Source organism: Danio rerio, chromosome 19, assembly GCF_052040795.2.
Source record: "Danio rerio strain M-AB ecotype USA chromosome 19, GRCz13ab, whole genome shotgun sequence".
Taxonomy (NCBI): Eukaryota; Metazoa; Chordata; class Actinopteri; order Cypriniformes; family Danionidae; genus Danio; species Danio rerio.
Window position 1 is genome coordinate 42396663 of NC_141039.2, and position 14840 is coordinate 42411502.

At 38.1% G+C, this 14840-nt stretch overlaps 1 protein-coding gene across 16 annotated transcripts in view; it reads left to right on the top strand.

Moving 5' to 3' along the window:
* Nucleotides 1-14840, top strand: part of zmym4.2 (zinc finger MYM-type containing 4, tandem duplicate 2) — a 44528-nt gene that overhangs the window by 6949 nt on the left and 22739 nt on the right. For 7 of the 16 annotated variants that reach the window (XR_015945209.1, XR_015945210.1, XR_015945213.1 and 4 more), the window contains exons 2-7: nucleotides 3382-3639; nucleotides 5259-5340; nucleotides 6117-6413; nucleotides 9749-9804; nucleotides 9881-10018; nucleotides 14510-14573. Coding sequence is in view for 9 of the 16 variants with exons in the window: in XM_087294404.2 (XP_087150530.2) it covers nucleotides 3382-3639; nucleotides 5259-5340; nucleotides 6117-6413; nucleotides 9749-9804; nucleotides 9881-10018; nucleotides 14510-14573 (895 nt within the window). In the remaining 7 variants the exon portion in view is untranslated. Of the gene's footprint in view, nucleotides 1-1419; nucleotides 1782-3381; nucleotides 3640-5258; nucleotides 5341-6116; nucleotides 6414-9748; nucleotides 9805-9880; nucleotides 10019-14509; nucleotides 14574-14840 lie in introns of those variants that run through there. The other 9 variants (XR_015945211.1, XR_015945212.1, XR_015945214.1 and 6 more) reach the window with 2 other exon arrangements.

Sequence of the window (14840 nt, forward strand, 5' to 3'; positions counted from 1 at the left end):
TTTGTCAAATAAATTAATCTGCTTTAGCAGGCGTTCCTCGAGTTAGGTTAGTTAGAGATTACTATATGTGTGTGTGTGTGTGTGTATGTATGTATGTATATGTATATATATGTGTGTGTGTGTATATATATATATATATATATATATATATATATATATATATATATATATATATATATATATATATATATGTATATGTATGTGTGTGTGTGTGTGTGTGTGTGTGTGTATATATATATATATGTGTGTGTGTGTGTGTGTGTGTGTGTATATATATATATATATATATATATATATATATATATATATATATATATATATATATTACTACTGTGTTGGACCCACTTTTGCCTTTACTGGAAATATTCCTCAGAAATTTTGACATGATAGCATCAAGCAGTTGCTGCAGATTTGTCGGCTGCACTTCCATGATGCAAATTTCCCCTTCCACCACATCCCAAAGGTGCTCTATTGGATTGAGCCCTGGTGACTGTGGAGGCCATTTAAGTACAGTGAACTGCTTGTTATGTTCAAGAAACCATTCTGAGAGGATTCATGGTGTGTTATCCTGCTGGAAGTAGCCATCAGAAGATGGGTACACTGTAGTCATAAAGAGGTGGACATGGTCAGCAACAATACTCAGGTAGGCTGTGGTGTTGACACGATGTGAGCCCAAAGTGTGCCAAGAAAATATTCCCCACACCATTATACCACCACTTTCTGACCCTACCATCTGAATGTGAAATCGAGACTGATCAGACCAGGCAACAATTTTCCAATCTTCTATTGTCCAGTTTTGGTGAGCCTATCCGAATTGTAGCCTCAGTTTCCTGTTTTTAGCTGACAGAAGTGGCACCCGGTGTGGTCTTCTGCTGCTGTAGCCCAGCTGCCTCAAGGTTGGACGTGTTGTTTGTTCAGAGATGCTCTTCTGCATACCTCAGTTGTAGCGAGTGGTTATTTGAGTTACTGTCGCCTTTTTATTAGCTGAAACCAGTCTGTCCATTCTCCTCTGATCTCTGGCACCAATAAGGCATTCGCGCCCACAGAACGGCCGCTTGCTGGATCTTTTCTTTTTCACACCATTCTCTGTGAACCTTAGAGATGGTTGTGCGTAAAAATCCCAGTAGATCAGCAGTTTCTGAAATACTCAGACCAGCCTGTCTTGTACCAACAACCATGCCACGTTCAAAGTCACTTAAGTCACCCATTCTGATGCGTCTTAACCATGTAGCCTTAATGCATTGTGTTGCTGCTGATGAGAAATTTTGTGTTAACTGGCAGTCGGACAGGTGTACCTAATAAAGTGGCCGGTGTGTGTGTATTTTCTTACCCTACACGCCAGTTCTATAGATGGCGGAAGACGCACTTTTGAGTTGGTTTACCATTCGCCCTTTCAACTCCGAGGAAGAAACTGTAAACAGTAGTGAGTTGTCTCTTGTCTTAGAATGGTGCGTTCGTGCGTCTATCCGGGATGCTTTAATTTAAATAAAGTAGTGAGATTGCGCGCGTCCTCATCAACAGGAGATGAGAAACTAACATTTCACAGATTTCCTCTAAACGACCCGGAGCGCTTGACGCAGTGGCTGCTCGCTATTCGCTGGGATGTAAACACACCGTGGAAAAAAATCGACGGTTCCAGGTTGTGCAGTGAACATTTCACTTCTGAGGATTACAAGCCAGACGAGGGACAGATAAGACGCCTATTGAAATCGTCCGCTGTGCCTGTTCCTGTGCAGGGGTTTGAGCCGAACGAGGTTTGCATTGAACTCGATGCGAATGAGGTGGGTTTTAACGACTGGATACGACGAAAAAAAAAAAAACTCGTATGCTATGATTTGTTTGTTAGATTACTGTTTAACCCTTTAATTGCCTGCTGTACCAAATGGTTGACCATATTTTGACTGTTTTAAATAATGGTTTAGAGACAACATTGTTGGTTTACAAAAAATCAACCAAACAATCATGTTGCATTACTACACTTGATTTTGGTTTTATTGTTAAAAAAAAAAAAAAAAAAAAAAAAAAAACAAGAAAAATGTTACATGAGAATCTGACATATTTTATAGCATACTTAATAAAGTTGATTTAGTATTCAAAATTATTTAATTTATATTTTTTTATTAACTTCTATTTAATTTTTTAATGAATTGGTCTAAATATATCCAGGTTTTTCATAGTAGATGTAGTAATTCTGGCACTTTTACCATAAACAGACATATCTACCATTTGGTAGAGGTTGATATTTTAGAATGGGGCTGGGCGATTTGGCCTAAAATCTAAATCCAAAATAATTGAAAAATTTAACTTGATTACGATTAATGACCGATTGTTTTATTTATTTTTTTTCATCATAGTTCACTGGCATGTTTTGGTCAGTAAATATGCTCACATATTGCAAATGAGAGATTATTAAATGAGGGTGCATTACTTTAAAATAATTGAAGGAAGCACACACTATCAACTATCCATGATTATTTATTAAACGTCAGCGTTGAACAAATGAAAAAAAAAAAAAAAACACGCATAACCTAACACCAACAATCACTTTTACTTTTATATATATATATATATATTTAAAAGTGAAAATAAACAATCTGCACTTTTGAAAAGATAATATTTTCAGTGTTTTTCATATTAAAAATAGAAAGTGAGCAGTATACCTTCTAAATAAAATAGCACTTGTATATCCTGTAAATAAAATTTTAAACGCACGCTTTCTTTGTGGGTTAACTCTACCTTAATGTAGAAGTAGCTCAAACCTCCTCATTCTGAGGTAGCTTAGCTTTTTGAGAGGTGTCAGCCACGGCGAGGGGTCTTGACGCAGAAGAATAAACAGAGCGGGGCCACGTGACTCCACTCGGGCTCGGGTGCGGATGCAATGTGAGTGCAGGCCTTCAGGGGCAAGCGTGCTTCGGCACGGTGTAAGGCAACTGTGCATAGTGTGAGTACACCCAAAGTGTGTAAATGTGTAAGTGACATTTGCACACTTACCTTGATATGTCTGATACATCTCGGCTCTCAAAACCTCTCACATGGAGTAAACAAAAACAAAGAGTGTTAATTTATAGTGCTTTGTTCAGTCACATTTGGTGTTTGACAGCATCCGTTGTCACTGCAAACATTTTTTTTTATATATATATATATATATATTATTTTTTATATATATATATATATATATATATATATATATATATATACATATATATATATATATATATATATATATATATATATATATATATATATATATATATATATATATATATATTCAGTGGAAATTAAAGCAGACCAGTTTAAAACTGCATACGAATGTGGATGTCATGACAGAATTTTCATGTTTGGCTAAACTCCTTTAAAACTGTTCATTTGCTTCTGTTTCAGGAGACTGAGATTGATCCAGAAAGCCAATCAATTGATGACAGCTTTGATTTTGAAGACGAAGAGGCATATTTTGATGATGATGATGATGATGATATTCAGTCAACTGTAGGAAGGCAAAAGAACCCCAGATCCTGCCCTGGTGAACGTCTTCAGTCCAGACTCATTTTAACCGTTACGAATCCATCTACTGAACCAACCACACCTCCATCTGTGTTTGGCACCTATTATGCTCTTTCTCCCACGTGGTACTACCAAATGGTAAATCCTCTCATCCGCTTGTTAAGTCTGACGTCACGCGAAGCAGCTTCCGGGTCTAATCACTCTATCGATCTGTACGGGGAGGCTTAATAAATGGAACAGTTAAAATCACGATCGCAATATACATCCATGCCTAATTTCAGATAGCCAGAAAGTGATATATTTCTATAAATAGTTAAAACTGTTGATGTCTGAGATGCTGCAAGTCCAGAAACAGTTGTGTACTTCACGATTTTCTAAAATAAAATCACTTTAATGTGTGATATGACTAAAAAGGGGTCATAAACGAATATTTTCTCAACTCAACTGACTAGCGGCTTGCACCCAAAAATGGTATTCCATGTCACGACTTAAAGGGCACCTGTTTTAACCCTTTTCAAGATTTAATATAAATATTTAATGTCTCCAGAATGTGTTTGTGAAGTTTCAGCTCATAACACCCATTAGATTATTTATCATACCTTTTTAAATCTGGGAAACTTGAGCTGTAATGGCATTGTAGATTGTTTTTGTTGCCTGTGCCTTTAAAGCTGGTTCTTCCCACCCATCGTTCCCATGTGCTTGTCAGAGCCGTAGCCTTCATGTAGATAAACAGCACAGTGACAGACAAGAATAAAGCAGATCTTCCTTACTACAGTAAGAACTTCATCAGCTGTTATTTGTTATATTTGTTGTGGAGTTAATTCAAGCCTTTCTGCAAGGATGAGTCACACACGTTTAGCTTTGCACCGTTTTTTGCACAGAGAATGTGGCAGGATACATGTTAATATCCACTGTTGTATGGACATCCGTTATGTTAATGTACAAAATAAACCTGATTAAAGTCCACAAACCAGGATTGAAGTGTCTTCTTTTATATTTGTATTGACACTATGCCGCTGTGGTGATCAATTACAGCAAATTTTACTGTATTTATTACAAATATTCACTGTTTCAAATACGTTTTAAACTTGTTCTTGATCACATTTGATGATGATTGATGATCACAGAGAGCTGAACAGATCTTTTGATCCCAATTGCTTTGCGCACATCCTGTCTTGTTAATATGATTAAACGCATTACTATGGAGACATGTTAATACATGTCTGTCATTCAATTCGGTGGGCGGGGAAGCCGCACTCGTACGTCATGTTGTGGTGCACCTTAAAATGGGAGGGATTTCAATCCTATTTTAACACCAGGGATTTTTTTAAAAGTCACTTATTGTTTCTATCATCCTAATATGACTGTGGACACTATACCAGGGGTCACCAAACTTGTCCCTGGAGGGCTGTTGTCTTGCAGTGTTTAGCTTCAACCCTAATCAAACAAACCTGAACAAGCTAATCAAGCTCTTACAAGGTATACTTGAAACACACTGGCAGATGTGTTGAGGCAAGTTGGAGCTAAACACTACAGGGCACCGGACCTCCAGGAACAAGATTGTTGACCCTTGCACTGTACCTATACCTATACACTGTACATTCTGTCCAAACAGCATTCAAAAGGTGATTTTCATCATAAGTGCCCTTTAACAAGCGGATAGTTTAGGCTGGAAAGGAGTGTTTTTGTGCGGTTTTACTGTCATGTTGCTTTTGTAACTGTATTCTTTTTTTATTTTTATTTTTTTCTTTTGTCAGGATGATCCTTCAAAGATTGGACTACACATGGAAGAACCGTTCAATGAAAACGTCAACATGGATTTTGTTGCTAATAAAGAAGGCAAGTAAGATCTTATTATTTCAGTGAGTTTGGCCTCTCCAAATTTAGCCACTATTCTGATTGAAAGGGCACACAACTTTGTAATATCTCTAATAAATATTTTTGAAGGTGAAGTAGGCTTAATTACCTACTTATTAGGAATGCAACAATTATTCATTTTGGTTGCACGATTATAGTCTGAGGAATAATCATGGTTATCACGATTATTATGCATTCATTCACTTCAAAACATGACTAAAATACATTCATAAAATCATACGAAAACTCATTTTAATGTGTTTTTATTGCTGCTCAGTAACCAATTAATGCACAAAATAATAATAAAAAACAAACAACAGTTAATTTCTGTTTGAACTTAAAAATAAGTGAAAGTTTTTGGCATTTTAACACAAGTAATAATTTTACACTGAAAATAAAATTGAATAAATTTAAACTGAATAAATTAAAAATAATAAATTTAAAATATGTATTTGTCTAATGCAAATCTAAGCATCATGTTAGCTAAGTATTTGCCCTTTAAAGAGAATAAATGTAGTCAAAGGCTGCTGAACCTCTGTCTGATATTGTCTCAGTGGGTGTCTTTAACAGAAGAAAGAAACTAATAGGTTTTGCACAAGTGGACGTTGAGTAAATGATGGCAGAATTAAAATTTTTGGGTGAACTATTGCTTTAAATATTATGCATACTTTTAATTTTAAAATGCATTTAACTTGTGTTCTAAATATGTTTATTCTTCTACAATTTCCCACATTCACCGCTGGGCTCTACATCTGCAGCTGGTGGCTTTTTGAACCATGAGCTTTCCAAAGGACATTCACATGTGTGTCGGAGAAGCAGACCAGAAAACAGAAATCCATTAAGCCAGGATAGAGGATCTAAAAGAAGTGTACCGGGATCGCCAGAGGATGCCACGGATTCAGATAATGAGGACAAAGACATCAACACAGAAGAAAATGCACAGTGTTCAGAAGAGCTTGTGATCACTAAAGTCGAGGACCTCTCAAATGAAACCGAATTTGATCAGAATGAGAATTACAGTGGGAAAATGGACATGGACGAACCGGAAGATTCAGGTAAATGATTAACGCTGACACCATTACAGGTCCATCAGTTACCCAGATTATTTAAAGAGCCCCTATTGTGCGTTAAAAAAGGTCATATTTTGGTTTTGGGGGTCTCCGATAACAGGCTAATATGCATGCAAGGTAAAAAAAAAACAAAACAAAAAAAAACACTTACATTGTCTAATAATATGCATTTAGTTTTACCTAATTATCCCAGCGAATCTCATATGATTTGTTCAGCGATTCGTTTGTTCCAAACCCTTTCTTAGCATGATGCTAATCTGTGCTGATTGGGCCAATGACCCACTTTGTTGTGATTGGTTAACTGCGTTTAGTTTGAGACGGAGAGAAACACCCACCATGACTTATCAACAATTTTGAAGTAGTCAGAGTGCAGAGTGTATGTGTGAGCCCAGTGCATGTGCATTAAAGAAATGCAGTTAAACCCCAGCATATTGCTCTATTCTTAACCATGACATACATTCAGTATTAATCCACGCCGCAGCAAAAGCTGAACTTTTTTGAAACTTGACCGCCGCATGTGTGAAGGAACAGCTGACGGTGGCTATAGCATTGACAAATGGCAGTGCATCGTGAGCTCACAAACACATTTAAATCTGTAAACAAAGCGGCATGGTTCGTGTTTTCAGCGTGGCTTTAGACGCGATATAAAGAGTTAACCAGATACAGTACAAGCGATTACAAGTAACAAAACACAATTAAATACAAAATTTGCAAGCTAGCTTTTAATTGCACTTAAGTTACTTAAACTTGTGAAATGGAGGAAGAAACTGGTCCACGAGCCGTGTACTGATAAAGTTCCTGTCAAGCACTGATAAAGTCCCATACATCAATAGTCTGATTCTTCCTTTAACAAACGGCCAATGAATCCCCTGTTGTAAGCATGTAGATCCTGAAGCACTCGTCAGAAAAATGACAGGATCGCAGCACAAGGCTGGGGCTTTAATGCTAAAGTATATTGGCAAAAGTAAACTTCAACCTGACTCTTCACAGCCTAATTTTTTGATAGGGAAAATAGCACTGACTTTTCCTCACACTTCGGAGGACAGCGTCTTCCTGACATGATTCAACCGGGATCTGCTACAGTGTTTGTCTTACTCTTTTTCTTTCTACGGTGTTTGTGGGTGGGGCTTGGGCTTTCAGTTTTCCAAGGTCTGCGCATGCAAAAAATGGGCGGAAGATCTGTTACAGCGCCGATTCATTCGAACCATTCTGAGTCGACTCTTTTATTAATGAATCAATAGTTTTTAAACATGTTGCACTTTCAAATTTAAACCTTAGCTGGATATTTTACTTCACTTTCTCGCTGCATGGAAGGTCTGTCAAAAACCCATAATAGGGGCTCTTCAAGTTATTATGAAGTACAGTGACTAAGCAAATATATTAAAGGCATTAAAACAACCCATTTAATTATCTACAGAAAACATGGAAATGACATTAAACATCTGTTCTGCAAATAAATGGGATTTTTCTTGTTTGGAATTTTAAAGCTATGTCATGGATAGTTTATAAAACAAAACCCAAATGAACTTTTTACCCCAAACACTGATCTTATAATAGCAAATAGAGATGCTCTGATTGATCGGCCGAAGATAGGTATCGGCTAATAATCACATTTAAAGGTTCAGGACACCCCGGAGAACTTTTTTTTTTTATATAACAGATGTGTGTGTGTTGAGCATCAGTTAAGACAATGTTAGCACCTGTCAGCTTTAATTGTGGAGACACTGGATAATTTTGAGCTTTTGTCAGCTAATTTCAGCTTCCGGGTTTAAAACGATTTTTGGGGCGGGATCAAAATCGGCGACGTAGCGCAGAACTGCAAGTGCAATGATGACGCGTCGGTTTCTCATTATTATACATAGCGGAGTTTTTTTATCCTATGAGAAGAGCCGGCTGCTTAATTATTCATCAGACCTGCCAGTGTGAAGCCCGAGCTGAGAGACACGGAAACCACGGCACAGAATTTAGCCGTTCATGAAAGCTCATATGCGTTTGTTTCCATGATCCACGGGGTTTGTTGCATGTTTTCCCCCGCGATCTTGTCAGGGCCGATCATACAGCAAAGCTTGGTGTGTGCTGCTAGCATTTTTGTCGGGAGAGCAGCACGAGAATTAGAGAATGGCGGACGCTGCCTTTTATCAGGAGTTCGTTCACATTCACACACATCACTGTGCTGCTGTGTTTGCCTAAATCCTCCAGATTACCAGCAGGGCTAATGGTTAAAATAGACGGGTCAGGAGACCTGCTGCACTGAGTCTGCTGGATACGGGGATTGAGGGAGAAGTCCTCATTTATAGTTTACATGAACACACTTATCTTTATAATGATATAAATTGTGGTTGTCCGTATATGAAATTACGAATAACAAATGTAGCAGGGCATTAAATCACTGTTCATTTCTTTGCATTTTAACTTTGTAAACCATAAACTCATGCGTCTCCTCTTTGTGTCTCATTTTGTGAGCTAACTGACAACAGCAGTTATTCGCCCTTCTCCCCTGTTGGCCACGCCCACTCCTGCCCGATGCTCGCGGAGCTCCACGCCCATTAATCATGCATCTTTTGAAAAAATTCTGAAGTAGACTAACCGAAAGAAGGGGGTGTCATGGCCCTTTAATGACCCAATCAGTACTCGCCATTTTGGCCAATCTCATGAACTGATCACAGGTACTCGTTTAGGAGTTTACAAGCAGAGGAAGACACACTTGTGCTCCCATATATTATACATAGCCTTCAACAGCCACAACACATAAGAAGGTAAATGATGTGAGCGATCGATGCGCTTGCCTCACAACAGCTAAAATATATTCAGATACGGTGTGACCTCTGTTTATACAGTCTATTGGTGTGACTTGTGTAAGTGTTGGTCTCTTCGTTGCAAGTGCAACCATTGTATTTACCATGTTTTGAGCTGCTGTGACACAAGCGGAGTGATTGTTTGTAATATCTCTTAATTTTTATATATGTCATATTATTTTCTGTAAATCTACTTCTGGCCATGATATGTTCGCACCTAAATGGTTAAAATAGGTGTGATTATATGCAACATCTTTCATTTATTCTATTTGGTAAGGCGAGATATCCCTTTAAGTATCATACTTGGAGAGAAAATGTGTTTAATGCATTATAAAGCATTAGAATCGGTACTCGGTATCGGCTGCAAAAATTCTAATGGGAGCATCCCTAGTTGCAAATCCAGAGAGTTGCTCAACACATTGAAGTAGTTCATAAATTATTTCATAGCCAATTCATGCATAACAATGGAAAATATTTCTTTTTATTATCTTTAAACATGATTTATATACTTTTCTCATTTAACAGATGCACTGAGGGCCAAAGGCCTTAAAAGCAGACCTGCACATTCATCTGCTGTCACGGTAAACGCTGCAACTTTTATGTTAAATGTTTGTTTGCGGTACAGTTCTGAAAATAAAATCTTCCTCTGTTATTCAGCAAACGCAGGCTGCTGATAAAAGATTTGCAGGATTTGACCCCTCTGATGTTTTACCTGTGAAGATCAAAGATGAACCGATGGACGAAGAGTGGAAGAAAGCACCTCAAAGTCCACTGAGAAGCATTAAAGATGATGAGGTTATTCAAATATACAGACATTTAAGCATACCTTTTTTCCTGTGTGCTGATATGTTATGCCATGTTATTATTAGGAGTAGTCAACTTTCTTGTCTTTGAAAGGATATTTGTTATTGGCATCACTATATTGCATTAAGAAACATCAAGAAAAAAGTACAGTAGTTATAATGATAATTAAGATAAACTCTTCTTAAATAAACCCACTGGAACCTGTTCAAAGGATTTCTTATATCGGTTCAACCTACACTTAGGGCCTACTCACACTATACCATCCGTACTGTGCCCAGGCCCGTTTCCCGGATCGTTTGAGAAGTGTGAGTGCGCTGAATCGGGCTCAAGCACGGTTCGATTGGCCGGCCCTGGCCCGGTTGGAAGAGGTGTGCCTGAGCGCGGTACACTTGGGCTTTGGCGCGGTACGCTTGTGTGTGAGCGCGAAACGCGCCAAAGCCCGTAACCGAAAGCGAGACGTGACTTTTAAGGGACTGTTTGATATGGATTTATTAATCATTCTTACTGTTCAGTGATCGCAAACTGCCGTAGTTTATTAAAGAAGCAAACTCCTCACAGCACGCCAGCTGCGCGCCTTCAGCAGACCTCCTCATTCCTGCAGCACGAGAGCTTAATGATTGTTTATGAGCGCCAAAAGTGGCGGATCTGTTCGGTAAAATATCTGACTGCGTGTCACCGCATCCCTAAGGACTGTTTGGTGAAATATTTGACTGCATGTCACTGCATATCAAACGACTGAAAGGATATAACTAGAGAAATCTCCACTGTGCTGCTGAGTGAGAGCGTATGGCAAGCCATTTTAACATTTAAACCTTGTTCTGACTATCCATAAATATATTTAGAGATATAATTATATATTTTGACAAGTCATTATTATAATTCGACTTGTCAGAATGACAATTAGAGATATCTGCAATTACAATTGTACTAGTACGAAATCAGATTGGAGATATCTGCAAATATATTATGACTAGTTATATTCCTCCATTGAAAAATATTTGCAGATATCTCTAAATGAGTTTTGACTCGTCAAAAATCCAATTCAAGATATCTACAACTGTAATTCGACTATTAGTAAATTAATTAGAGATATCTTCAAATATAATTGTAAATATCTCTAAATATTACGAATTAAAGACATCTCCAAATGTATGACTAGTAAAAACTCAGTTAGAGATATCTCTAATTACAATTTTGACTAGTCAAAACTTATTTAGAGATATCTGCAAATATTTTTCAATGGAAGTCAATAGAGGAATATGACTAGTCATAATATATTTGCAGATATCTCCAATCTGATTTCGTACTAGTACAATTGCAGTTGCAGATATCTCTAATTGTTATTCTGACTAGTCGAATTATAATTATGACTAGTCAAAATATAATTAGAGATATCTCTAAATATATTTATGGAGTCAGAACAAAGATTTAAATGCTAAAAAGGCTTGCCATAGAGAGCGCTTCTGAACAGCGCAGCAGCGATGACGTAAGCGTGCCGAGGCCCGATATGGTGTGAGCGCGGGCCGTCGGGGGAGACGGGAGGGGGGACAAGCGTGCTTTGGCCCGGTTCGAGGCAACTGTACCTAGTGTGAGTACGGCCTTAGGGGCTCTATATCTCCTACCAGTTATTCTTTTCATAAAGCAATTTTTTTACTTAAACTGCCCTTCAAAAACTTAATTCTGTGGATGCATTACATTGATTTATATGACAGTAAAGCCATTTAGCACGTTAAAAAAAATGCATATGCAAATACACTTACTGTCCACTTTATTAGGTACACCTTACTAGTTCCTGGTTGGACCCTCTTTACCTTAACCCTCTCAAGGCAGGCGTTGCTGATTTGCAACAGTTAAATTCTAACAGTTGCTATCATCAATCGTAACCGTCTCCGTGGATGTACCCTCAAGAGTGATAAGGAACTCTCAAAGGCCGGGCGTGGTGCGTATGAAGTGAAATACGAAAAGACAAGTGGGATGTCCATCGTGAAGTGGTACGATGATAAGGCAGTGTTGCTGGCATTATCCTTCATTGGCCCTGAACCTGTTGAGAGATGCAGAAGGTGGTTGAAAGAGAAGAAGGAATATGTGGAAGTGGACAGACCCCACATTGTCAAGGTGTACAACCACAACATGGGAGGAGTAGACTTAGCAGACAAGTTTGCAGCTCTCTATCGCACTGACTTCCGCCCTCGTCGTTGGTATCTGCGCATCTTGTACTACTTGATTGACCTATCACTGGTCAATGGTTGGCTCCTCTATCGTCGTCATCTCACCCAGAAGCAGGAGAACAAGTATATGCCACTTCTTGACTTCCGTGTTCAAGTTGCAGATGCCCTCATCAAGGTTGGCAAACAGGCTGACTTAAACAGTAGGAAAAGAAGACGACCGTCATTGGAAGATGATCCAACGTCCCATCAAGCTGCCCCACCTCCACTTCAGAGGATCTCTGCACCATCGGTTGATGTCAGATTAGACCGATGCGATCATTTCCCCATCCATGCTGAGAAACGTGGACGATGCAGACTGTGCAAGAATGGCTACACGCAAATGGCCTGCCTGAAGTGCAAAGTACTTCTGTGCTTTACAAAAGACAAAAACTGTTTCTTGGAGTACCACATGACAAAGTGACTTGAAAACATGACCTACTCAATGAGGATTTGAAATATTGGATTTGGATCCCATATTGTTTTTGTTGTTGTTCTGCCACTGAAAAGCAATTTGTTACATTGTTTGAAAAGTTGTATATAAAAGGTTATTGTTCATATCATATTCAGTCTTCAGTGTCTAATTACCACACTGGGCCAATGTTGCAAATCTGCAACATCCCAAAATGCCTTGCATGTGAAGGTCTCTCTAAAAAAAAGTCAGGATTTTATTGTACTCCCCCATATGATAATTTTCCCCAAATACAATTCCTGTTTCTAAAACTTAATTTGAGCCTGAGAGGGTTTTGGAGCAAATTATTTACTTAAACTACCCTTCAAAAACTGTATTCCTTGAATGCATTACATCGATATATTACAGTAAAGCCATTTAGAATGTTAACAAAAATTCATATGTAAATACACTCACTGGACACTTTATTAGGTACACCTTACTAGTACCTGCTTGGACCTCATTTTGCCTTCAGAATTGCCTTAATCCTTTGTGGCATAGATTCAACAAGGTACTGGAAATATTCCTCATAGATTTTGATCCGTATTGACATGATAGCATCACGCAGTTGCTGCAGATTTTTTAGCTGCATATCTATGATGCATAATGCAAATCTCCCATTCCACCACATCCCAAAGGTGCTCTATTGGACTGAGTTCTGGTGACTGTGGAAGCTGTTTGAGTACAGTGAACTCCTTGTCATGTTCCGAAAACCAGTCTGAGATGATTCACGCTTTATGACATGGTGCGTTATCCTGCTGGAAGTAGCCATCAGAATATGAGTACACTGTCGTCATAAAGAAATGGACATGATCAGCAACAACACTCGGGTATTTTGTAGCGTTGACACAATGATTGGTACTAATGGGCCCAAAGTGTGGTAAGAAAATATCCCTCACACCATTACACCACCACCAGCCTGGACTGTTACACAAGGCTGGATGGATCAATGATTTCATGTTGTTGATGCCAAATTCTGACTCTACCGTCTGAATGTCAAAGCAGAGCTCAAGACCCATCAGACAAGGGAACATATCTCCAATCTTCTGTTGATCAATTTTTGTGGGCCTGTGCAAATTTTAGTCTCAGTTTCCTGTTCTTAGCAGACAGGAGTGACACCCGCTGTGGTCATTGCTGTAGTCCATCGGCCTCAATACATGCCTCAGTTGTAACGAGTGATTATTTGATTGTTGTCTTTCTATCAGCTCCATCCAGTCTGGCCATTTTCCTCTGACCTCTGGAATCAGCAATCCATTTGCATCCACAGAACTGCCGCTCACTAGATATTTTTTCTTTCAGAGATGGTTGTGCATGAAAATTCTAGTAGATCAGCAGTTTCTAAAATACTTAGACCAGCCTGTCTGTCACCAACAACCATGCCATGTTCAAAGTCGGTTAAATCACCTTTCTCCCCCATTCTGTTGCTCATTTTGAAGTGCAGTAGATCATCTTGACCATGTCTACCTGCCTAAATGCATTGAGTTGCTGCCATCTGATTGTCTAATAAAAAATTAGCGTTAACGAGCAGTTGGACAGGTGTACCTAATAAAGTTACTTGACGTGTTCTATTCATTTTAGAATCCTATTTTGTGGGACAAGAAAAATATTTAGCAGCAGTCAGTATTTTTAGTCTACAAACATTTGAATACTACACTATATTTTATATAAGATAATGGCATGGCATATAGCATTTCCAAACAATAAATGTGTGAATTGTGGAAAAAAAATATTCTGATGTCAGATACATGTTTCTAGTACTTTTGAGCATGCAGATTTTTATGAATGGTTATGGATTAAACCAATGTGTGGTAATTTTGTCTATTCTAGGATTTTGACCAACAGAGGCTCGGATCTTATCATCAGGTGTCTGGTGTAAATAATGCATCCACTGGTATGAGCATTATAACAATTACTAGCTTTATATATTTTTTTAATATATATATATATATATTTTTATCCAGTATAATTTGACATCATTACACATTTCTTAATAACCATCCTTAAAAAACTGGATAATTTCTTTTGCATGAGCAACTCCTTTGAAAGATCAGAAATGTCTTTTTCATTTCATTAAAGCCTATTTTAACACATTTTAATCTGTTTTTAATCATGTTCATTCTTTGTTTTATTTTCTTATACTTGTATTTTATGTTTCTTT